At 37.0% G+C, this 25,817-nt stretch overlaps 1 protein-coding gene across 1 annotated transcript in view; it reads right to left on the bottom strand.

Moving 5' to 3' along the window:
- Window positions 1-20,217: 20,217 nt before the first annotated feature.
- The window catches only part of LOC149303217 (serine palmitoyltransferase 3-like), a 41,384-nt gene continuing 35,784 nt past the window's right edge, over window positions 20,218-25,817 (bottom strand). Inside the window, exons 11-12 of the mRNA XM_089481580.1 lie at window positions 25,101-25,230; window positions 20,218-20,331 (exon numbers count right to left, since the gene is read on the bottom strand). Of these exons, the coding sequence (XP_089337706.1) occupies window positions 20,218-20,331; window positions 25,101-25,230 (244 nt within the window). The remainder of the gene's footprint in view (window positions 20,332-25,100; window positions 25,231-25,817) is intronic.

Here is a 25,817-nt window from a genome sequence, read left to right as displayed (position 1 = left end):
GGGCTGGCACCTTATGGCCTGAGGGCAAGTACAGCCACGTAGCCCTTTTCTCTAGATCTTCAGGGACTCTATAAGGTGGTTTCCATTATGCAAAAATTGGTTCACTTATCAGGACCCTAGGAGGTTTGTGAAAACGTCTATTCTTCGTTGCACATGATATTTGTGCTTTACCTACAATTATTAATAATTTAATCATTTGAGACTAAAGATACCCCCCATTCTTCATATTTTTATATTTATATATTTTAGATGATTTACATATTTAAGTTATTTTTAAATAGGCTCTAAAGCCCAAGGTAGTATTTTAGCTCTGTATTTACAAATTATTCAGATGCTTAGACCTTCTTCACTTTCCTTTAATGTGTAGGATTGATGCCTTTTTGAAAGAGCCATGACTTGTGACCCAGGAGCCTGTCACCTCATTAGCTTTTCATGTATTAATAATTCATGTCCTTATTACTAGTACACATGTTTTTACAATATTAGGTAGTCTGGTTTATCCCCGTTTGATATAGTGCTTCCATAATAAAATCCTACCAAAAAATCCAGATTGCAAGAAAGAAATAATGCATTGTTAAAACAGATGGTCTGGTAACGTGTACTATTGCAGCCAGCAAGATTAAATATAATGGCTTTGTGACCAGATAAATCATTTGTCCAAATACTCTTCGTGATCGTGTATTTATATGAATGGAAATCTTTTTAACAAATGTTTTGCTTTGACAAACAGATTCTAAATTTGATTTTTTTTTTATATACTAACCCAAATTATAAGATTAAAAAATAAAATGATTTATGCAAAATAAAAATAATAAATGTAAGGTATTCTTTTCAGATGAGATTAGATTAAAGGAATGGGAATTTAACCCCTTCAATCCCCTATAGACGTACTGGGACGTCCAAAAAACGCCCACAAAGAAACCCCTATGGACGTCCCGGTACGTCCAGCCCTTCGTGCAGCGTCAGGGACACATCCCTGCCGCTGCACGGGAGACCAGGCTGTCGTTTGACAGCCTGGACTCCCCACTGACAGCAGAAGCCGGCTTTGCCGGCTTTCTGCTGTCCGATCTCCCGCAACAGCTTCCGGCATGAAAGCCGGTAAGCTGTTACCGGTAAACTGCCCGATCGCGCGATCGCGCAGTTGCAAACGCGCGATCGGGCATTCCCTTCCGGGTTACGTCACTGCTGACGTAACCCGGAAGGTCATCGGAGGACAGGATATCCCCTGCGGGGATATCCTGCCCTCCGATGAGGCACAGAGACGCTGCGATCTCTATGCAGGTCTGTGAGGACCTGCATAGAGATCACAGTGTGATCGGTGCAGGGGGATCGCGGGGAGGGGAGTGAGAAACCATCTCTCTCACTCCCCCTCCCGTCCTGAAACAGAAAAGCAGAAAAAAAAAAAACGTTAGTCCATTTAAAAATAATATTAAAAAAATCATTAAAATAATAATATAAATAATACAAAAAAAAATTATAATATGAGCTGTGATGTCACTGTGACATCACTGGTATGTTCAGGAGGTCCCTAGGAGGACCTCTAACCATTACTGTTTAAAAAAAAAATATATAAAAAATAAAAAAAATTGTAAAAAAAATTAAAATAAAAAAAATTTAAAAAAAATATATCAAAAAAGATAATAAATTGTACACCTAATAGTATGCTCCCTGGTGCTGGGAAAGTCTGGAAAATCTATATAAATTAGGTATTTCTGAAATCAGGACACCTGAATTGATAAACTTGGAGGGGATTTTCCATCACTTTACCTAATTTTGTGAGGATTCAGAGGGAAAATGTAAAAAAAAATTAGTTTATTTTTCTAATCTTCGCTAGTTTTTACTAAATTTCTCATTCTAAATTTTCAGCTAATCATCCAACTATGGTATCAAACGAAAGCTCTATCTCTCCTTGAAAAAACAATATATAGTTTACATGGGTACACTATTCACAGGAAAGGAGAATAATCGCTAAACCGACATACCCCAAAAATGGCAAAATTGCTCTGGGCTTTGAGGTACCAAAAACCCCTGGGATTGAAGGGGTTAAAAAAGCATACTCACAAATAAATATCCATACAAATGAAAGCATATATGGTGTAGTTTACACAATAACTTGTTATTAGGTATTAGGACATCTATTAATGTTAATTTCAATTGACAAAGTTATTTTAGGGTGCTCACCAACACGAAAATCTGCATTTAATGAAAAAAAATTAAAACCGTGTGTGCTGAACATGCGCACCAAACAGCAGAGCATTGAGAATAGCCATATCATTGAATAGCTGACTTCTTGTAAGGCAGAGTGGACACCTTCCCAGCTAAAATAGTAATGTGAGCTTCTGTGAGCCCCATAGCAGGTTCCTATTTCAGCTATTTTCCCCTAAATACATTTCCAGTAGCTGCACCATTTGAGCAACCTTACCTTGTCTTCATCCATACCTCCTATCGCTCAGACTAATACCCCACCATCAACATGTATAACGATTGTGTCCCCTTTACTTATACAGTCATCGTGTTCCATTCTCTCTTCCACCTAACTATTCAGTGATAATGTCCACTTCTCTTTCCATAACATGACAAGTTCCCCTAATTCACATCAATATTCAACTTACCTCTTGTTAGTGGGACACTAAGAGAGGTAATGGAGTAGTATATGTTGTTCTCCTTATAAATTAGTCCCATTGTACAGCGCTGCAGAATATGATGGCACTATAATTAAACAATAAATAATAATAAATAATGATGCCTTCCTATTGCACATCTTTGGCTGTTCAACTCCTACAATGAGTGGTGGCTTTCCCTTTCAACTTTGGCGTGATAGAATATAAAAGCAGCAGCAAATGGAAACAAAAAAATACTGTTGCCCCATCCTTAAAGGCTCTTTCTGACCCAAATTCCTCTCTCTCTCTTTTGTCCTCTCATGTGCCTTTTTTGTAGGAACTTAGAGTTAGTGCAGCTAGGGAATTTTATATTATTATTTATTGTTTTATATAGCGCCATCAAATTCCGTAGCGCTGTACAATGGTTGGACAGGACATAACAAGTCATAAATAATATAACAATTTGACTTACAGAAACAACAGGTGAGGAGGGCCCTGCTTAGAGGAGCTTACAATCTAGACATGCATGGGGTAGACACATGGCCGTTCTGAATTTAACAAGACCAAGGATAAAAATGAGCAGACTAGATGGCCTGAATTCATCTGCCATGGAAGTTTATGTTTATATGCATCATGGTATTCTACAGCCAGAAATGCCACAATAATGTACACGGAAAGGTGTTAAAAATGTAAATATATAAATAGAATATATTCTTCTTATGAATGCATCACTCAGCTTTATAAAAACATATCAATGGATGCATGCCTTACTGAACTGCCTGGCAGCGTGTAACATACATATCCTTCCCATTATCTTACCTCTACCTTGTTGTTAAGTTGCCGAATGTTGATATTAGTATTCTCTTAGTTTTAACCATTTGCTAAAACAATTTCACTTTTTCTAACAGCACACTCGACAAGTAGTTTTGATACATTAATTTATGTTAAACGTTTTGGAAGCAACATTAACTGAAGGCAAAACACTCTAAATATTGTGGGTGGGCAGGAAGCGCTTCTGAAAAGTATCCCTCGGACTAGATTAATCTTAACAGCCACCCCTCGCTGCTCCATACGGCTACCGCCTGTTCAGTAATAGAGAGATGGGTACTGGATTTACATCTTTCTGTCCCAAGAAATGCTGGACTGGTAGCCATGTTATTCATTATTTTGCAGAGATGGGGCACTGGGTAGCCTTTGGACAACTGAAAAATGTTGACTTTCACACTTTGCAGGGTCCTGGAACTTGCATGTTTTACTTTTTCTTAAGATGCAATTGGTAGATTTGATATTTTCCTGATGCATGTGCTGGAGGCTCCAAACATCATTCTCATCCATTTAAAATTTTCATTTTTGCTCTGTTCTTCTCTACATTCTTCCACTTTTTTTTTTCTTACCCTCTTTCTCTCGTCTCTACTTTCTTTCTTTTTTTCAAAAGAAAGATGAGATAATCTTTCTTTTTTCCTCCACTCTCAACTTCCCTCCTTCCTCTGTTTTCTCTGTTCTCTTTTTTCTTTCTCCTCTCTCTTTTCTCTTGGTTCTCTGCTTTCTTTTTTCCTCTTTTCTCTTCTTGTCTCTCTTTACTCACATGTCTCCTTTCTCACATCTCTCACCTACATTCTTTTTTCTATCTTCTTTGTCTTACCTTTCCTTTTGTCTTTTGTCTCTCATGCCTCTGGATTCCTTCATTTCACTCCTCTTTTCTCTTTTCTCACTCTTCTCTTTATTCTCGCTCTTTCCCATCATACTCATTACTGCTCTATTTTTTCTCTTTTCCCACTTGTTTCTCCTCGCTCTGCTTTTTAACATTTTAGGTGCACGTCTACAAATATGCCTGTGGTCACAACCTAGTCACACCATCTCAAAAGGAAATGGCTCGGTAACAACTCTAATTTAACACCTTTTTGCCTCACCTTACTCTGTTTTGTGTCCCAGCACCTATGGCTTTGCCCTGTCTCCTTTAATGCAATGAATTATCTACCTCTGTGGCAGAAAGAAATGTACTAAAACAAATCATTTGGATTATATATATTTGAATAAATACCACACTAAAACATTCTTTTGAAACCTCAAAATAAACTGAATGATGGATTTTATATAAATCTAAAAAAATAACCTTTGATTTTTCAATATATTTCATGTATGGCAATTGTCCCAGACTATTAGTATGATACCACAAAGAAATATGAACCATGCAACAATCTTTTTGTTTTTCTAACATACTATGTGCAATTTTGGGGTGAGTTCAAAAGCAAGTTCTGTAAATTAACAATACCCTTTCTTCCATGATGAAAACTGAACTTTGGGAAATATAGATGAATCAAAATGAGCACATTTATTTTGCTGTAAATAAAAGACAGATAAAGATTTAAAATCCTACAGATGCTGTTCCCTTTGAAGTCAAAATCATGTAACTCTACATGGTGAAAGTTAAATTGCTGTGGGGATGGAATAAAGCATAGTAATAAACTAAATGCATTGTTGTGCAATCGGGGCCTACAAAGGCTTGGCAACTATTACAGATTTTAATATTATTAATTAGCCTTTGATATTGGTCAGAAGCAGGTCAAGTTTAAATATACGATATACAGGACATGAAAACATTTGTAACATTGATACTACTACTACTACTACTAATAATAATAATAATGATTATTATTATTTTTATTCAGATTTACATATATAGCACCAAAATTGTATGCAGCGCTTCTTACAATACATATATTCAAGGGTTAAGACAAGACTAATTCGGTAAAAAGTGACGTGCGCGCAAGCTTACCCAAGTTTACAGTTTATCTGTAAAGAGTGGATTTTGGTGCAAAATACAGTAAAATTTCAATAGCTGCTGTGGTGATTGCAGCACAAGAACTACTTTGCTTTTACTTACTTTTACTTTTACTTAATTCATAATCCCTATAATTTGTATAATCACATTTAGTACCTTTTGCATGATTACTGTATACGTTCCTTATAATGAAGAAAAAAGATATCTTGACTCATGGCACCTCCTTTTATATCGTCTGTAGATTTATATAATGCATAAAACTGGCCTACGTAGACATACACAAACACACTGTGAACCTGGTGAATTAAGAGAAACATTTGAAATGACCAGCAAAGTAAATGCATAACAAATGTCGAGTGATTGTTGAATCTGTGCCATATCCCACAAGTGAGGCAAATATAATTTCTACTTCGAGCAACCTGCAAGTGACATATGGATACACTTCCTTAGTCCTTTTTATCTTCCCTTTATCAGGCAAATGAAAACCTGTTGGGTTTTGAAGTGTAATTTAAAGATTACTGCATGTAGCAGAGAATGAGAATTGGACTGGAATGAAAAGGAACAGATAGAGCAGGTAAACGTTATGGAATCTTTATAGAATTTAGTTGTCGGGGGATGACGTCAACCTCAAGGCATGTGAACTTTTATCCTTTCATCGTATGCATCAGGAGCTTGAAAAAAAATGAGCACTGTTCATCTTTCCATGAATCAAATAGATGACCCTGGATTGGATGTGCATGTTGGTGTCTAGCACGTCTCACATTTTGTGCAATAGAAGGTTGTTAAAACTGTTTTATTTCCCAAAATCCCATATTTCTGGCATTCAAAACCAGTTTGGGTCCTGGTAACCTATGAGACCCCTATAACCTATAACATATGAGACTTCTATAATTCTTGTATTTCCTTACTAACTCTACCTATAACGCCACTAAACTGGACACCTGCCTTTTTCTGACTTTAGCTGTGCTATCTTGGTACTTTCTTACAGACTACACTCCTCCGAGCCGTTTTCCCCATTTGTCTTTGTTACAGCAATGCCCAGTATATATATATATTTGTCTGATGCTATATAATAAGTACTATCTATGAACAAAGCTATGCAAACATCCAAGGCACCTTTAGCCGTAAAGACTACTTGTGTCCATCAGCACAACAAAAATTAAACGGAAAAGCAAAAAGTGAGATTAACATAAATTATCTGGTAGCTCTATAGGTCAGTTGAAGACAGAGCCTTAGCTAAAACATCTCTTTTAGGAGAAATAAATTAAGATACTCCTTGATTAATCTGTTAAGGGGACTCGGAGGACCCCAAAAGCATGAAATGGACATGTGTTCTCTTTGTGTAATAGGTGGATTTATTTAACAGCATATTTAATTACCACTAAAAAGATCTCCTTTTTTTGCCCACAACACCTAATTGCAAAGCCTAATAATGCAGAAAATAGAAGAAATTAATGTATGCATTATTGCATTATTTCATGTGTGAATAATATTAATCTCTTGTGTTCAGCCAGGCAAATGTAGTTCAGAACAATTATTGGGGTAATTATATAATACCCTGTAGACAACAGTGTATGACCCTTTGTAACCTTGAAAAACTATATTCAGGATTTATTGCTCACTATAAAAGACTTAGTTGAGGAATTGGGGGGTAAGAAAAACTGGAATGCTTTGAGCTCCCAGTGTGATGTTTTGAGGTTTCTGGAACAAAATTAATGCTTTATGTGGTAATGCATATCAGCTAACTCTTTAAAGTCAGCAAAATCCTGTGATTTATTGTGAACCCTTCTTACACCCACATCAGCATAATTATGGATAATAAATAAATGTGATGAAATTAATACAATTGTACAGCACTAGAGTGTGTGATGAGACGTGTAATGATATACAAACATTACTATTATTTCATAGTGACTTCAGGAACAGGAAAGTCTCATTACTGCTGCTTCAATGTACAACTACTTTAATACCTAGCGTGTAGAGTCACGGTAGTACCTTTAAAGCCTAGCCAAATGGGAGTGGAATTGGGTGGGGGGAGGGTATGTGGTTAAACAATGCTCCCCTATGCTGGAGAAAGAGAAGAGTGACCCTATGACCCAAGGAAGTGGTGCTTCACTCTGAGACTCAAGGTCAAACCCTTTGAGATCCCAGGTATGCTTGTTAAAACCCACTGGCTGCCCGGACTGCCGTTCTTCTTCTGAGTGCCAGAATATGATGTCATATCCCAGCATACTGCATTGGGTTGATGGGCAACATTGTGTGGAAGTAAACGATGGAGGCTGTGTAAATAAAGATCTATATGTTAGACCAGATTGGACCAGTAATTAAGTGTTATATCTAGATGGAACAGTAACTTTAAACAACGGGTAACAGATCCCACACAATAAAATGTTATTTTTAATGATTATGTCATATGTCATCTTCATTGTGCTTTTAAAATACCAAATGTCTATTGTCAACGCTTTGCAATAGTTTGTAAAACGTATAGTGCTGCCTGCATACAGACAGCTCCATAAACCTAAAGATGAAACGCATAACTGCTTTAGGCTTGAGGTGTTAGACATGCTAAGTAATATATGGAGGCCTTTTGCTAGGAAGAAGATGTTAAAGACAAACACAACCAATGTGACTGAAAGAAAATAAAATAAAAGCCATTTGAAGTAATGGTTTTACTGTCTTCTGTTAGCGTTTTCTTCTTTGTAATAACTCTTCAGACGTCATATTTGCTTGTCCTTAGTCAATATGTCTCATGATATTCAGAAGAGTAAAATCTAACGTATTTATAAAACAAGTGCAAAAAAAAAATGGCAAAATCAATATTAAGAATATTAGAATTTTGAGAATTTGCACACATTTGCTTACTTAATGTGGACTTTGGGAAATTATCACAGAGGAAATGATCACTTTTGTTTGTGAATGGTTGTTAGTTATTTTTAGTTATTGCCTCTAAATGCATAGTATACATGATCTCTAACCTTATGAAAACCAATGAAATGTTCCTGTGATTAACATACCTGGGAACTTCCCGGGGTAGACTACACAGAGCTCTTCCAGTTATGGGTGTGGCTTTCTGAAAGGGTGGAGCTATGTATAAGGGTGTGGCTAGCCCCAAATGGCCTTTAGTTGGTTGGAAATGGTTAGTAATAGTCAGGGAGTGGGCGTGGCCAAGTGCAATGTGGCCATAGATTTGGTACTTTTGCATATTCATAAATAAATTAAATTAATTATTGATCACAGAAGATTCAATTAAAATAAGAACAAATGTGACCAAACTCAGCTGCTGTGATTGTATGTGCTAATGTATATTGTTATGTATGTGTTAACCACCCCATTGAAATTGAACAGCTGAGTAATTTGTTGCCGCTTAATAAAGAGAAGAAGGAAGAAGAAGAAAGAAGAAGGAGGAAGAAGAAGAAGAAGAAAGAAGTGACATTTGCAAAATCCACAAAGCAATTTATTTTTCCAAATAGCAGTGAATAAAAATGTACCTGTGATAGCAGAAAAAGGGGTACCTTAATTAGAGCTTTTTGAGACTTTATTTAAACCATTATGGTTATTTATCTTATCTTTTTGAATTAAAAGATAAATAAAACAGAAATGACATAGTAAGAGATCCCAGTGAATCTGGTCATTAGATGCTAAATATTTGAGAATGAGTGACACAGAGCAAACAATACCACAAACAAATTCTAATTAATAACGTCAAATATTGTATACTCTGGAATTACAGCTGAGATAGCTCATCATATTGATAATAGCTGTTAGAAACCGTTTTTGTGTAATGGTATACCTATAGGGTTGCCTTCGCTGTTTTTTACCCAAGAGACCAGTAAAAAAAATTATTATAATAAAAAAAACTTTGGCTCAGTAATAATACCTGATTACATGGTTTTACACATGGGATTGATCACCAGTAGTTCCAGCTACCCCTGGGTTCCCAGCTAAGGACACATGTAGAAAAATGTAGGTATGATTTATCTATACATGTAACAAAACCCAACAAAACATGCATATGCAGCTTAATTTATTTTATTTTTGATTAATATGTTGGTAATTTATGTTTGTTAGACAGGTAATATAGGACTACATATGGTCTTTTTCAGATGGTTTGGTGCAGCACACAGAATACGTATGTGGACCATAAAGTTTTATCATCTGACTGTACGTTTCATGTACATTAAGAACATTCTTGTAATTTTAGGGGTATGACATCATACTAGCGGGTTTCTACTAACTTGTCAGGTTTATCTGATATGAAAACAAAGAAGAAAGTCTTACAGTTACTTTAGAGGTTTTAGAGTAAGTTGCATGTTATTCTTGAGATATACATGTAAAGAAGAATTCTTTCAGCAGGATATCATGCTTTATAAGATACACATAACATATCAGAAGAAGAAAGTGTTGACAATAAAATATCATCACCTGGACAATTAATATGAACAGAGACAGGTTTCAAGTGCTCTTAAAAAGGTGTTAAAGACACTTACCAAGTGGCCTTGCCAGATTACAGTAAGGAACATTCCTCTCTGCTTTGCTCAAATAAGTTGATTTATAAGGATCTTGGAAGTCTTAAAACAATTTTTGGACCATAACCCTTATCAAGCTGTTGCAAACGGTGGTTCAACGGCACCTGGACAGCAGCTGGTTTTCAAATTTTCTGTTAATCTATTGTCTTTCCTTCAACAGACACAGTCATGACTAAAAAAGGTTACCGGTTTGTCTATGGTATAACCCTCACTTTTCAAGTATTACTTTTCCTTGTGGAGGATAATAGAATAATGAGGATTAAGAATTTAATTGGAATTTTGGTGTTACGTTTAGATAAAGAAATAATATGTTTAGTCATATACGTCAACATGAGTTCTTAAACTTTTAGATTTGAAGAAATTCATCAGATTAAGGAACCCACAAGGAGCCAAGGATGGTAGCTTGGTATATTATCCTTGGAGTTCATGTCAGATGTTCGTGTAGCTTTGTAGCCATCACAATATCTTGGTCTCTTTGAAACCTGTAGATCTAAACTACTTATCCGAACAACTTATTGTCTAATGGGTATAGACAATTGTACCCATGAAAGTAGGAATGGGATGATACAAAGAGGATCTGTAGCAAACGTCAACCAGTGTAATTACCCTCAAAATGTTCTACTGGACACACAACCATCACCGTGTTATGGAGTCTTGGGTTTTTAAGGCGTGACAAGCACAGAGCTAAACAGTTTGCAAGCTTTTTTTCCCCACTGTCACCAGACATGAAACCACAGAGGTCCATAACAAATGTGTTCTTCCCCACCGCAGAATCTGTCCAGTTTACTTGGTTGTGAATTTTATTACATTTCCAACCTTCGGTTCATACAAAAAACGTATGTACAAAATCTAACCAAAACAATACTTAAGCTTGCTTGATTGTAAGATTCATTCTCTACTGGTAGTTCTCAACATGTATCAATGTTGTTGTCCGTTTTACATTGTTAATGTTATTGTTACATTTCCCCGCTCCCCTACTATAATAGCGAGATTGAATCTGCTGACATACAATGTAATATAGTAACACCGAGTAGAACACTGTCAAATCACATAAACCCATGTAACATTTGACTTGGATTCATACTGCTTTGTTACATTCTTACTCTGGATAAACATATCTCATGGCTTCCATTATAGTTTGCACAAACGTATGTAATACCTTGCACATTTTCTTATATCTGTGATGTCCTGTGATGCTCTTTATGTCCGCTAGAGTTCATTGAAAAGATGCTGGGTTAGATTTATGAAGGGGTGAAAACACTTATTGGATTCCACAGAGCATATTAATCATCAGAAGCTTACATATTCTAGGAATAACTCTTCAGCTTTTCTCCACTATAACTCAATGTTGCTATCAAGGCCAGTTTTGTGGCCCCGGAGCACTTATACAAAAAGAGCCACTCTTTTCTTGCATCCCCTAGCTATATCTTAACATCAACACAAATAACGCATAATATAAAATAAAACAACAAAAAAGTTTATTTCTGATTACCCTATAGTGGTTCATGATGTCAGGTAACTGTCCCTGACTGCAGAGCCTATTCAAGACACTTGGTCGCAGGTTCAAATCCAAGCAGGCTCAACTCAGCTCTTCATCCTTCCGAGGTCAGGAAATAAGTACCATTCATTGAGTAATAATAACAACTATTATTCAGCTGCCAATTCGGTTAATTTCGAGAGCTTGCGCTAAAAGTCCTTTGAGCCCCACTGGCAGAAAGGCGCTATATATACTATACTAGGGGTTATGTAATGTTCAGATTAACCCTTAGCAGCACACTATATGTCACCTAATCTACGACCTTGCCACCGCACATGTGCAAATCATGTTTCATTATAAAATAGGCATTGGACATGCCTGTTGCGATATTCGACAGGGCCCCACTGGGTACAATGAGGTGGCCCTGGCCCTTCAATAGGTGGCTGCCCATTGAGTTGTCTAGCCTCTAACATCCATCCTTCAACCGCACCTATGTCACAGACTGCCACCGTACTTAAGATCAGAATGTTTATCTTGGACAAAAATTCTATATAGGTAATACAAACTGACAAAGTGCCATGGAGTTCCACTCAGCCCGGAGCAACAAAGTAATAGACATAAAATTACACTTGCATAAACTGAGGAACTCAGTACATATTCAATACAAATGTATCTACAGTATCAATGTAAATCCTAAAAGGCACTTCCACTTAAATCATGATGAAGAATATCCAACAAAAAATGATGGAGTCAACAACGTAGCACGTTCTTCTACTCAGTAAAGTTGCCTTAATGTTGTTAGATATTTCTGACCGATTTCAAGGTGGGCGATTAACAATGCCAAACTAAAGTAATAAATACACACCCTGATAGGTCACATGACACTCTTTATTCATAAGATCACTGACCAATTAAGTTCTCGATCCATCTCGGCTGTATTATTTTCTCCTGGAACTGACCCCGTCGGATACCACTCTAGTTCAATGAGCATTCCCATTGCTACATCCCAGTTGAAGTCCTGCCAGAAATCAGTCAGAGTTAATGAAGAATATTTTACCTCCCGACAAGTTATAATTTTCATAAGGCCCGTGAATGGAGCATTTGATACCCACCATAATAGGGAGCTGCTACAATAAATGTTTTTTGGGGTGGAAATGGTCAGTACTCGAAGATTCTCAGCGTCAGCTCATTTAGGCGTCTCCCTGATATGCTTCACAGATGCGTGCGCAGGTCCTTTCATAAATACACATTAATGGCTATGAAGTTTCTTTTGTCCAATGTCCCCAAGGAGCCAGGGCGCTTTAAGATCATCAAAGAATGGAATCCCAAATTGTAACTACCCCCCCCCCCATTCCTGAAAACAGCTGGGAGGTAAATTATACTGACTATTTTAAGTGCCCTTATTATATTAGTCTGTGTTTATAACATCTCAAAACCTTTGGTAAATACACAGACTATACCATAAATGTCAAAGTTAATAAATCATCATTAATAAAACATGGTCAGCTGCTGGGGTTTCTATTTTGTGTTGGATTGTTTCCAAATCCTTTTGTAATCTTATAGATTACGATGAGTCCTGATCTGTGGCTGCCTTTTATGTTTACGGTAATATATACATTTAATTTGATTAAAAGATTGTATGTTTTAACTCACGATTAATAATTTCTTAATTTAAAGTGGACCTGTCAACTAATAACAATTTCCCATTAATCGTGATCTCACCCTCCAACCATTACATAGTATATTTTTATAGGCAATGACAAGAGCAACCAACGTGTTACAATTCCTCCGTTTTGTTCTGGATTCAGGCGCATTTTCATTTTTGACTAATACTGGAGAACTAATGTAAAAAGACTGACACGTAATATTTTTACTGGACTTTTGGTAGCATTTCAAAGCAAGGATATTGGACAAAAAAAGTATTTTTTTTTCTCCTAAAATGTAAGTAAAATAAAAAAAGAATTACTGGAATGAGTCATGGCCTAACATCCGTTAAAGATCATGCAGTTTCCATAAGTCCTATTGAACATACTCCAAGTTAAAAGGTAAAATATGTCACCAAGAAAATTCTAATCTTAAAAATGACGTCAAAGAAAAAAAATGAAATATTGGCTGGAATGTAACCTCTGGATCTTTGTATCATCAAAGTTAAAGTTCTGGCAAAACATTAAATATTTTGTTCCAATAGTTCCTCATTTTCAGACGTTTACAGTTCATGCATGCAATCTATTCTATTCATGTCATTGGAAATAAAGCCATTTAATGCAACTGCACTCTAAAAGCGTGAGGCAAAGAGGTTAATAATGGTGTGATCGTATGAATAAATCTTCCACTTAGTGAAAGTGTCATCCATGCATTTTACTACCTTTTTGCCCATGAACTTCTTAACCTATGCCTGTCCATGCAGAAATGTGAAGCTTAAACAGTTAAAGCAAGGCATGGGATATATGTGAATCTATTAAACTGTTCTAGTCTCTAAAGCACCCCATTAATCATAAGATATGCCCAACATATTATTAAAAAATATATATATTTTATCCTCTCGCAGAGGGCATGGAAGCAGGCAGAGCTTGGTCACAATGAAAAATGCTTTGTTAGGTGGGTTACCATTAAGCCGCTTCCATTTTTTCCTTCTCTAAAACATGGCACACAGCTAGAGGCTCATCCGGCTGGTGTCTGAAAATATAAGTAAGTGACAATAAATGCTTATTTATATTGGGGGCTTGGAGACGTTAGTCCAGGACTGGGTAGACTACCTAGTAAGAATTATGGCCCTATCTGTCAGAGGTTTATTTGTTGAAATGGACAGAGGGGGATGCCTAAGGTATTAAGAGCTACAGCCTTGTTTGCTAATGAAACATTTAAAAGAATGAGAATTAGCAATGTTCCAAAACATTGATAGAACCATTAAGGGACATTACCATAACTTTTGCTGGTATGTTACGGTTCATGTATAAATCTCTCTCTCCGGTTAATTAATAGAATGATAATACATTCAGCGCTTTCTAGTTAGAAGAAAGTAAAATGAGAATGTAGAAAATGCTCCAATTTCACAAAGTAATTAAACGATAAAAAAAGAAGTGAATGCCAAACCAAATACAATAACAAACGTGTCCTGTTTGTAACCCTTCTTCCAGGAAGCACTGAATGTCACTATTATGGGGCCCCACATCTGCTCCTGATAAAAGAGCCGAGACACACGTATTGATGTTCCTATTAAAATAAGGAATAATGAGGATAAAATAAATGTTTGTCTCTTCGAGCACTCACATGCGACATGATCAGAGAAGGGAGAAAGAACTCACACATTCTGGGTTCGTTTGACCAGAATTCAGCTTCTCCCAAACAATGTGTTTAGTGGGAAAGATAATACCGCCGTGCTAATGCACACCACATCACTAGCATATAGGTGATAAAAGTGACATAATGGCCTGCAAAGCCGTTTCCTTTCTTTGGTCACAGCACTGATCAAAGAAGCACTATTTCAGTGGATGTACACAGACCTTCTACTGAAGTGCAAGCTAGTGCCAAACATAGATATTAAACTTAGTGACGATTTACCATGTTGTCCAACTACATGACCAAGTTCAGTAATGTTGCATTATCCTTTTGATCAACCATGCCTGAGGTTTATACCTAGTGCCGAACAAATAATTTGGTGATGTTTAATAAAGGAACACCCCGGTGACTAGCAGTCTAATGAAAGAACAATGCATATAAAAGTATTTTCTATGCACTGGAGGTGACTAGTGGTGAGTATAAAACGTGGGTTCAGGCAGCAGGAGATGTGTCCAGTGAACACATCTCCTGCAAGCCAAGGAGCTGGGCAGGTGGGAAAAGAGCAATCGTCTACCACATGAAAAAGTGCATATGATTGCTGGAGTGTCCCTGGAAAAACAGATAAAGCTGAGCGTGTAGAACTGACAATCATAACTCGAGCAGTATCAGAGTTTTTTGGGTGGTTAATTCTGCGGATGATTCTAAGCTGTTTTTTAAAGTTAGATTTTCCTTTAAACCACATAGGGTTTGTCCCGTCTAAATTTAGAATTTAATTGTTGATTCCTGGTTGTGGGAATTACTCATCCATAAAACTTATTGAACTGAATGATGATAGATGAGGAAGTATGTTGACGTCCACCATGGCTAATTGCAAAAAAAGTTTAGGAAATTATAAGGCTTGTGAATTCATATTTAAATGGATCCCTGGGATTTCAATTGTTACTACATCCTCTATTCATCTAGTACTTATAAGAGGCTAATGATAAAGCATCAATAACTCCAAAATAGTCTATTAATTCTTATCTGCCTAGCATGATTTGCCAAGGAATTTCTGGAGCCCTGTGTTTATGGTATGGGGTGGAAAATAACCATTTACTAGAGCAGGGGCGTCCAACCTGCGGCCCTCCAGCTGCTGCAGGACTACATCTCCCATCCACATCAGCCAGCCCCTTAGGTGAAAGAGCATTATGGGAGATGTAGTCCTGCAGTAGCTGGAGGGCCGCAGGTTGGACGCCCCTGTACTAGAGGTTCAGCGAAAATGCAATATATATATAGGGAGTCCAAATTTTTACTTAGCACAAGCTTACATGACAGCAGCCAGTATATCCTCATCCAGCCTGCCTCATAGCCCACAGTCTGTTGGAATAGGATCATAATAAATTCTCTTTTATTTCCCTTTATACATTGGCATGAATCCAATCGATGCATCTTTGTTCTTTGCCGTCATTCGATAGGTTAACCTTCATTCATCAAAATCTGCAACACAATAACTACACAAGTCTATATTTAAAGAGCATTTAATGGAATTTGCCACAGTGTTTGTTATCAAGGCTACAGACCCCTATCTATAGAGCCTAGATGCACACCCTCTCCCCAAATGGAGGAATGGGGGGAGAAGCTCCATCTTATTGCACCACCAGGCCAGAATAACACAAACAAACAGAGAAAGAGAAGCATTTCTGCACCTGTGAATCTGTCTCCATAATCCTGGGCTCTTGTAGTACTACCACAAAAGGGCAGTTCCATTGCGTGCCCTACGGGGACAGGCTCTCCCCCATTCCTCCAATAGAGGGTAGCGGTGTGTGCAGAAGCTCTGCCCTTTTTGCAGAAGTGCTTCGGGAGGCTTGGGCAACACAGTGGACAGAAGCAGGACAACTGAATTGAAAAAGCCTTCTGAATTTTGTTAGGGCAAGGAAATAAAATTCATTGTCCAAACAATTAGAAAACGAAACACTAAATGAAAACTTTTTGGTCCATGTGCACAAGCTTAGACCATATTTGATACTGTAAACACAATCCCTATAACACCGCACATTTTATAAATTAGGTTTCAACATCTCCTCACATCGTTTTTGGTTTTTTTCTTGCAAAACTGGCATGCCAGAGAGACTGGAATATTGCCTGATCCACTTTGGCAATTGAAGACAGAATTTTTTTCAGAAACAATCCCCCCAAAATGGATTTTATCCCCTAAGCACTACACATTTATACACCCAATCAGATACCACCATAAAAATATATCACTTATTTTTTTATATTCAATGTATTGTCTCTGCATATTTTAATCAAGCATCATTTGAAGAATAGTGGACTTAAACTCCCAATTTCCTCAGTCTTTTATCCATTGAGCTAGAAGGTTGTGAAACACAGAAACATTTTGCTCAATCCCCTGGTTCTCCAAGGGTACAGATCAGCAACTGCTGGTATTATTATTGCAGAATTCTACTCCACTTGTTTGAAGTGAGCACGTCATAGCGATACCCAATACTATGGAATGCAAAGTACCTGATTTTCAAAACTCCAGACTACAACGAAAAAAAATCAGATGCAGTTGAATGTGAAATGTGAGTTCCTATGTCTCAGCATCACATAAAACTACTTTAACGAGCAGTCAATAACCATTGCAATTGGCGCTCTGCTATTAAAGTTGATCCTTTCTAAATCCCCCGAAAGGGCAGAGGTTGAATCTGAACCAGTCTTTATACAAACATACAGTGTAGTACATTTTTTGGAAGCAGAACATTAAACACATGTCAAGGTGACATATCTAAATTATACTTGCCATGCTTGTCATGGCTTATTGGTAAATCCACAAAATAGTAGCTATGCTTAAAGGGAACAAGGCATGTAATGAAGACGATATTAGAGGCTGCCTTTGGTGTGGTTAAAGTCCTTAGTAGTTCAGTCTCTACATAGTTTCTTCCATGTTTTTTTTCCTTGAGGTCAATAAGAGCCGATTAGTCCAAAGAGATCAGATTTTTTAGGCCTCTGGGTGAAGCTTTATTAAGAGTAATATCTCCATTTTTATTTCCCTTATATATATAAGGGAAGTATCTTGGAAATTAAGCTCAAAAGACATCTTTATTTTTAAACGATTTCTTTATATTTTATTAATGGCTCAAAAGTTTTACGTGCTTTATAAAAAAAATTCTTCCATGAAGCCCAAAACATTAAAAAATAAAAATGTATCCACAATCAAATTGTCATAAGTATTTACATTTACTTTTGTGTCTTCAGAGGTAGAAGTACAAATTTAAACAAAATCACAGAAGCATTTTACATCATTTCAATATATGTTGAAAGCCACTGAGAAAGCATATTTAATTCAAATTACAAGGGAATGTTCCATCTCCTTTGCTGAATTTATAACGTTTGTAACTAAATTCAACATTAGAAACATTATTCCTAGTAGGAAAGCATTCTTAGAGATGATTGTTAAATCAAATCAAATGTTCCATAATTTCTATTTTTGTTGGGAACACTTAATTGTCATATGACATCAATGCAGGCTCTAATTTGATGTTACCATAGAAATTGGAAAACAATTTTTAAGTTGTTTTTGTGATATCCAGAGTAAAGAATTAAATTGACAGATCTACTAAGTTCTATGTGCTTGACGTGGCATACATTTGACATCATAACCAGTATAACAGCATAGATATATCTGTTTAAATTAATTACTAGAGATAAAAAGGAACGTGCTTTATCTCCATGCTTTGGATGTCAGTCAATGGGAGAACGTCCATTCAATTACTTGTGATAGATTTATCTCTGGCTATTGGATCCACTCCATTATTACTATTGCCGTTCTTCAAAACAGATCCTTATCATACATTGACACATTCTGGTCTATGACCATACCTGGGAACTCTCTGGATTTCACCAAGAGTCTCTGGGTGAAGCGCTGCATCACCAGGACTCCGTTTCAATCTCCTCTTTCTCCGGGGCAGGGGAGTGGCCTCAGGGAGTGGCAATTGGCCACGCCCACTCCCTGTCCAATTCCCTTCTAGCTGAGCTCTGGCCAGCAGCTAGTCCCAATCCTTGCACAGGGCTCCAAGGAGGCGCATGGCTTGTCCTACCCCCTCACAGATTTGGGAGAGTCCCAGGCAGCCTGCCATAAGGTATGCCTATAATATTTAAGTAGGGATAAAATGGGCAATGAGAAGAAATGCTAAAAAACCCATTCAGGCTTACCCAAGTTTATAGCTAATAAATGTAAAGTAATTAATATAAGAAAGAATACCATCTACTAATTTGAAAATATATGATCTGTCACATTTTGGTGTTCTGAAATGAATCAATATTGACAATGTAAAAAATTAATTAAGGGTTATATTTTCTTATATAATTTTTTTTTTTAAACTAAATACAAGTAATTTGAATTTAAATAGGGGGAGATGTTTAAATGTTGTTTTTCTTCTAACAAGACGTCTTATTTTTCACGCCATCGTTACTTTTACTCATGAAGCCTTCTCTTTGAGAAGAATGTTGGCTCTGCGTTAAACCCCTTGACAGCTCCTTGAAGAAGAATCACACATTTTAAAGAGGTTATCACAGCTGGCTAGCTATGACATTTTTATCTATTTTTCTTGGATGGTTAAAACCATATTATACAAAAAAGCACTCATGTATATAACTATATATTTAAACATATTTTTATTTTATTTATCTGTATATATAAAAGGATAAACGTTATCTGCATATTAATATTATAATATAGAAGTTTTGGGTTAATCCAAGATGAGAGAAGCAGACAACACTCTTGCACTGGCTACACAGAATTTAGCCAATTTGCCTAAATACTCTCAAGGAATAGTAAGCAGCTTTGATAAAATGCTTACCCTCTTGTCACACACACACACACACTTGAAAATGCATATTTCTTCTACAGTGTAGAACATCTTTGGAATTACCAAATATACCAAATGTCGCTTCAAAAGGAGGATCTGGTTTCTTGTTAGAACACATTATACAATGTAGCAATGAGATTGAAGGAACGCTGCATCTTCTTTATGTTCTTGCTTAAAAGTGGACTGCCACGTCGGTCTACTTACTGAAATCAAAGTCTGTTCACCAATCATATCAGTGCATTGCTTAAGTTTCACAGAATTTATGCTCCAAAGAAACATAATGCACTAATACCAACTTTTTTACAATACAGAATATATATGCACACCATATTACACCAAGTTTAGCATTTCACTGTCCTTGTGTCCTTGTAATATAAAAAATGTGCATTCATATTTTTCTCTCGCTACATTCTTACATGACCTCACAGTATCCAGTTTTCAGTACGAAAATTGAAAGTGTGCAAATCAAGCAATGTTAACATGGAAAAGAACATATAAAAATGGTCCCTATGTAGAATGGACTTGAATTACTCCATTAGAACTGGCCATAAAAAAAAGTTATTTGGTTTATCCCTTTGTTTCAGTGGTACATATTATTGCTTGGTCTTCTGTGATGAAGGACACATAAGTGTAATGTTCTCTGAAGCGGGGGATTGTAAGGTTCATGTCATCAGTACATCAGTAGAAATATAGAAACCCAAGCTTAGGCATCAAGTTCATAGTCTGTTTCATCAGACGGCGGTAACCGATCTGATTTGGAGTGCCTGGAATATTTCAGCCGTAGAAAGTCTCCCAGCTCATCGAGTGCATCAAGAACCTGTAACACAAAGAAATAATATGTGTAAAATGCACATGAGACAGACTTAATGTACCCATATTTTACTAAGGGTAACTACATTTGCAGATTATGGTAAAATCAGTATGGACATAATTGGGGAATCAGTGGTAACTTGCAAGATTTTAGCAACCATGACAGGCATGCTATCAGATTTGAACATTTCAATGTCGGTAAACAAATGTCATCCAACTACATGGCAGCCCCATCAGCAAACTGGAGCCTACTGCAAAAAGGGCAGCTGTGCTTGTTTATGTGGAAGGGGGAAAAATATTAGCAATAGTATAAATTATTTTAAACTCACGGACATATAATTGGCATTAAATTCTTCTCATGGTAGACAAAATGGTAGACCTTGTCTCTTTGGGCTCATGTGTCACAAAGGGCTCTTGTGACAAATGTTTGAAATAGACAGAATTTTTTAACCCTGGTTCTATCCACTGCATTCCAAAGGCATGTTTCATGTGTTAAAAATAGCTTCATGAGGAATTGTATAGGTTCTGACTAAATGTACATAACACTTTGTTTCATCTATTGGGATGGTAGAAGTATTATTAAACACTCATCTACAGACACCAGACAAGCCAGAAGGCTTGTTTTTCCCTCAGAAATCTCATGGTGCTGCCACAACCACAAGGGATTCTGGGTAGGCGCATGCAAATAAGGTTAACAATTATCACCTTTGCCTCTATATCCACTTTATACATGGATCCCTCAAAAATAACTCGGGTAAGAGGTGCAATAGCCAGATCACCACTCGTGGACAGCTGTTTCATCCTTAATGGGACTCGTCAGCATGAGGTTGTGATACTGGCTTAATACTTGAGGCTTGGGGTAGCCAAGATAACTTATGTAATGGTATCTATTGGGAGGAAAACAGTGGCACCTCAATAATGAGTACATTAATTCGACTGGTTCCTAACTCCCTTTGTATCTATCTCGTTAATAAAAAACACCTATATGTTATCAAGAAAGGGACTTCACACCATACCTAAACCCTGAAAAGTTTCCAATGCTGTCAAATACAAAGCTTTCACTAATTCTAGATTCCATTATGTTCTTGCATATCAGTGCACCACCTAATCTACCTTTAGATACTATAACGCAGGCCTTCTTCTTTGCACATTCTTGCTGCTTCAGATACACCTCATGAAAACCATAGTGCTGGTTGCAAGCCAGAAGCTTTGTAGATCAGGGGTTGTCACCATTGGTCCACAAGCCCCTCAACAGTTCAGGTTATCCACACAACTGCCCAGGTGACTTTACATACCATAGGTATTGCCACTTTAAATTTCTGTGGTTGCAAATGGAAAATTCTGCAGAATCCTTCCTTATATTTTTGTCCATTCCCCACCCCCCAGCTTTTTCTGTGCATGTAAGTGGTTTTATATGTTTCCCTGTTTTGAAGAACGCATATTCTACATGCAGAGGAAGCATAGAGTTTAGGTCTGATTACATACACCCAAATGGTTAAAGAAGTTGTTCTTAAAATACATCTGACCTCTTTTTACTGTTGGGTGTTAACGGTTCTTTAAAGCTCTTCAGCCAAGGTGTTACCTTTTAATATCTGAAGAATCAGCTAACAATCTAATCTCTCTCTCTTCTGTGATAAATAAACATCTACATATACCTAGGTGGTCCAGCTAATTTAAACCCAGATGTACTTGTGGACCTCTAGCAGATTTTTAAAAAAAAATACTTTATTATGCCGATTTCAGGTCTTTGTTTTAGGGAACAGCCATTGCAATTTTAATTTCATTATTTTAATGTGGAGGGATACTGCACATCTAGGTTTAATCTGGAATCTAGCAACCAGAGGCAAATGCATGATGAACATTTCTTTGAATAGTTGAGCAAATATGCTGAAAAGCATGGATTGGTTTTATGTTTTATAGTAAATCTCATATTACATAATATTTTGTATGTTCCCTCAATTCATTGTACCCTAGTTTCTAGGAGTCAAGTATTATAAGTCAGGTAGTTCAAACAATAACAGGTAAGCCACCAGTTTCCAGGCTCTATGGAACATCAAGTCACTTTTTTGGTTCTATTTTTCTAGTATCCACCAATTTACCTCTCACTGACTACAAAACACACAAATGATGGTATTGCCATACTGAAGATAGCAAAAAAATAGCCCAGTCAATAATAGTTTGAAGAGTCATATGACTCTACAACGTACTTTATGAAAACTGGTTGACAAAAGGTTTTGGACATTTCTTTGTCCTACATAACAGAAGTACTTCCATTTTGGGAGACATTTCCACATCCTGTGTGTTATATTTGAGGACCAGTGCCATACTGCCCTAAACAAGCTGAAAAAAGGGTAAGTTGTTGTGAGATGAAGCATTGCAGATCCTAGCATTAACTATTATGTTGAATTCATGGTCAACATGGCCATTCCTGAGCACATGCCTTCGCAGTGCATAGTAGACTTGTGCATTCGGACTGCTAGCATTTTTATTTTTAAGAAATTACAGAAAATGAGGCTCCACCCTTTCTGCAAAGTAGTCAGAGAAGCCAGAATAATCCAGACAGATTCACAGAGAAGGGGAGAGGTGCAGCAACGCTTCTCTTTCTCCACGAATCTGTATGCATTTTCCAGGCCTCTAGGAAGTGCTCTGGGAGGGCTGGTTCACAGAGAAGCTGGTCCTACGTAATGCATTGTTCAATGGGTGAGGAGGCATTGCGGAGTTCTCAATGATCTAACTATACATTATAAAGGCCAGCCAAGCTCTTCCTACAGTAAAGTCAAAGAGTAGAAGCCACAACTCGTCTGAAAGCTCTGCCATTAGCGAATACACCCAAATGTTTAATGCAACCATTGTACTTACAACAAATGGTCCACTCACATAATGCAAACAACAAAAAATAACTATTTTTTTTTGTTAAACTCTTTGTGTATTTCGAAAGGTGAGAATGTAAATAAATGTAAAACAATACTATAGATTAGACAAGCACAAACTAAAATTTAGTTTCTCCATTCTGTTATATAAAAAGCTACAAAGAGAAAGGACTTTAAAACTTAAAATCTACCAGCTGCACCTAGTAATCAACATAAATATTTAGTTAACATATACATGTTAACATACCACTTAAAAGAAAATACGGGGGGAGGCCAAAATTACTGTATATTTCATTTAGAAAAATGGGAGCTAAAGAATGTTTTCAAGTACTTTAAACAACTCCCCAAAATATCATGTTTGAAGCACTTACAGTTCATTACATGTATATTATGCTCATAGTTGTTGACATGTATTCCAAGGGCTCTCATTTCACTGGGAGATGGCCTCTTTTCATCTGTACATTTTAAACCCATCAATGTATAGCTCGAGAGGACATGTAAAGCTGACAAGGGGCTAGAGGAATGCGGTGTGTGATCTCTCCCAAGTTTAAACTCAGCCCAACAAATTCTAAAAATACAGAACATGACTACCGCAGTAAAGAGACCTGTCTGTTTGTTGTAAAACAACCCTGAAATGCAAGTCATGCAATGGATTATCATGGGGTACATTTCTGGGAATTTCTTACAACAAGCGGTACCTTTAAAGAAAAACAACCACCAAAATGTAAAGCCATATTAAGGACAGCACGTTTTTGTTGTGCAATATGCAAATTGAGACAAACCCCCCCCCCAACATTCCGCACCTTAACTCTTTTAGTGTTTTCTGCTTACACAGCCTAGAGGCCTTTTGAGGTGGCCCAACTGCTATAGAATAATTCAGATGGACTACAGATATCCAAGGTTCTAAAAACGTTCCAGAGCACGACAACGTGATTTTAAGATGGCTTTATACTTTACTGTACTTTAGTCATCAATATAAGTATCTGCAATCTTCTAGCAACATAAACACCCTTGTACACAAACACAAAGGTATCACAAGAAGAAAGCAGTTTTGAAAATGGATGGATACACCCCACTGTGCCAACTATGGCCATGAGAGAAATGTAATTTCAACGTAATGCCTGACTGGGTAACATTAATAAAGAAGAGAAATTTCCCAGTGAAATTGAGAATATACACAGTCCATTAGTGAACAAGACACAATATGCATGGTCATTTTCTATATACCTATTGTGTGGCATACTACAAGAGGCCATGCAACTCATTGGGGGTGCAGTCATTACCCTTAAACGTGATTGGTGAAATAATTAATGGTTGTCTATATTCCTATTGAGCCTATATTATATATACACACACCCATGTATCTTCAAGGTTTACCAGCACCCTGAGGGTGTTTAAACTATCAACATGATACCTAATGTATGAAGTGTTACATGTCAGCTAATCTACATGTTGACACATGGTAATTTTATCTATTCTATGCTGCCCTGTAGGGATCCAATTCTGCTTGATTGTCCTCAATGCAAATACATACATAAATTTATCTGCATATAAAAGAAATCCTGTACAGGCATGTAACATGGACTATCACTACTGCATCACCGTTATACTAAGGGAATTCGGGAGTGAAGGAAACAGGTGTAGAATGACCACTGAGGAGGAGCTGGAATTTCATTTTCACTCTTAATTACATCGGACTTTTTACCACAGATATATATTAGGTTCCTTATTGCTGCTCTGGGAAAGTCAGTGGAAGCACTTTTTAATAAACACGTTTACATTATTGTTTTAGATTTTTATTTTGCTACTACATGTTTGTAGCTATGTGACCTGTAATTAAACCATCAAAACCTCCAAGGTGACATCAGTAACAAACCTAATGGTGAAGGTGGGTGCAAAGACTTACCTTGTCCAGCATCTCTCGTGTATGAGCAGCTGAAATGCAGAATCTAGCTCTTGCTTCGGTGATGGGTGTTGCTGGGAAGCCAACAACAACAACTCCAATCTTTTTCTCCAACATATGCCTTGCAAAAGCCCTGGGGATGGTGGGAATTAAAATATAAGTTAGTTTTTGGTTTGGATTGATCTATATAAGAAGAAGAGGAACCATAAGATAAACCATAATTTATAGCCATTCCAGCTGACGGGACCATTTCACAGGTTGCTTTACTTTTCAAACTATGTCTTAGAACCACCTTTCATTCCTTTTTATGTGGCTTAATGAAAAAAGGGACATCACCTTTACCTGGTGCAAACATCTTTGTGTCCTTCAAAAGCCTACTGAAGGAAGTTCTCCATGCATACACTCAAACTCAACCATGAAGCACAGATGCCCAGAAGTCCCTTATTTATATATATCCCTGAGGTTTAATCTTTCGTGTTCTTAGCATCACCATTCCAGAACACAAATTCACTAATCAAAAATATACCGTATTTGCTCGATTATAAGACGAGGTTTTTTTCAGAGCAAATGCTCTGACAAAAAACCCCTCGTCTTATAATCGGGGTCGTCTTATAATCAGACCTCAAATAGGTCTGACTATGAGACGACTAAGATCCAGATCCCCCGCAGCTGCAGGGGACCTGGATCCTCCTGTCTCCCGCCCCACTTACCGGTGCTTCT

The sequence above is a fragment of the Sceloporus occidentalis genome, unplaced genomic scaffold (genome assembly GCF_023333645.1).
Source record: "Sceloporus occidentalis isolate IW3139 unplaced genomic scaffold, rSceOcc1.0.p SCAF_15, whole genome shotgun sequence".
In the NCBI taxonomy this organism is placed as follows: Eukaryota; Metazoa; Chordata; class Lepidosauria; order Squamata; family Phrynosomatidae; genus Sceloporus; species Sceloporus occidentalis.
Note: the sequence above shows the minus strand (reverse complement) of the source record. Positions and strands in the feature narration are given on the sequence as shown.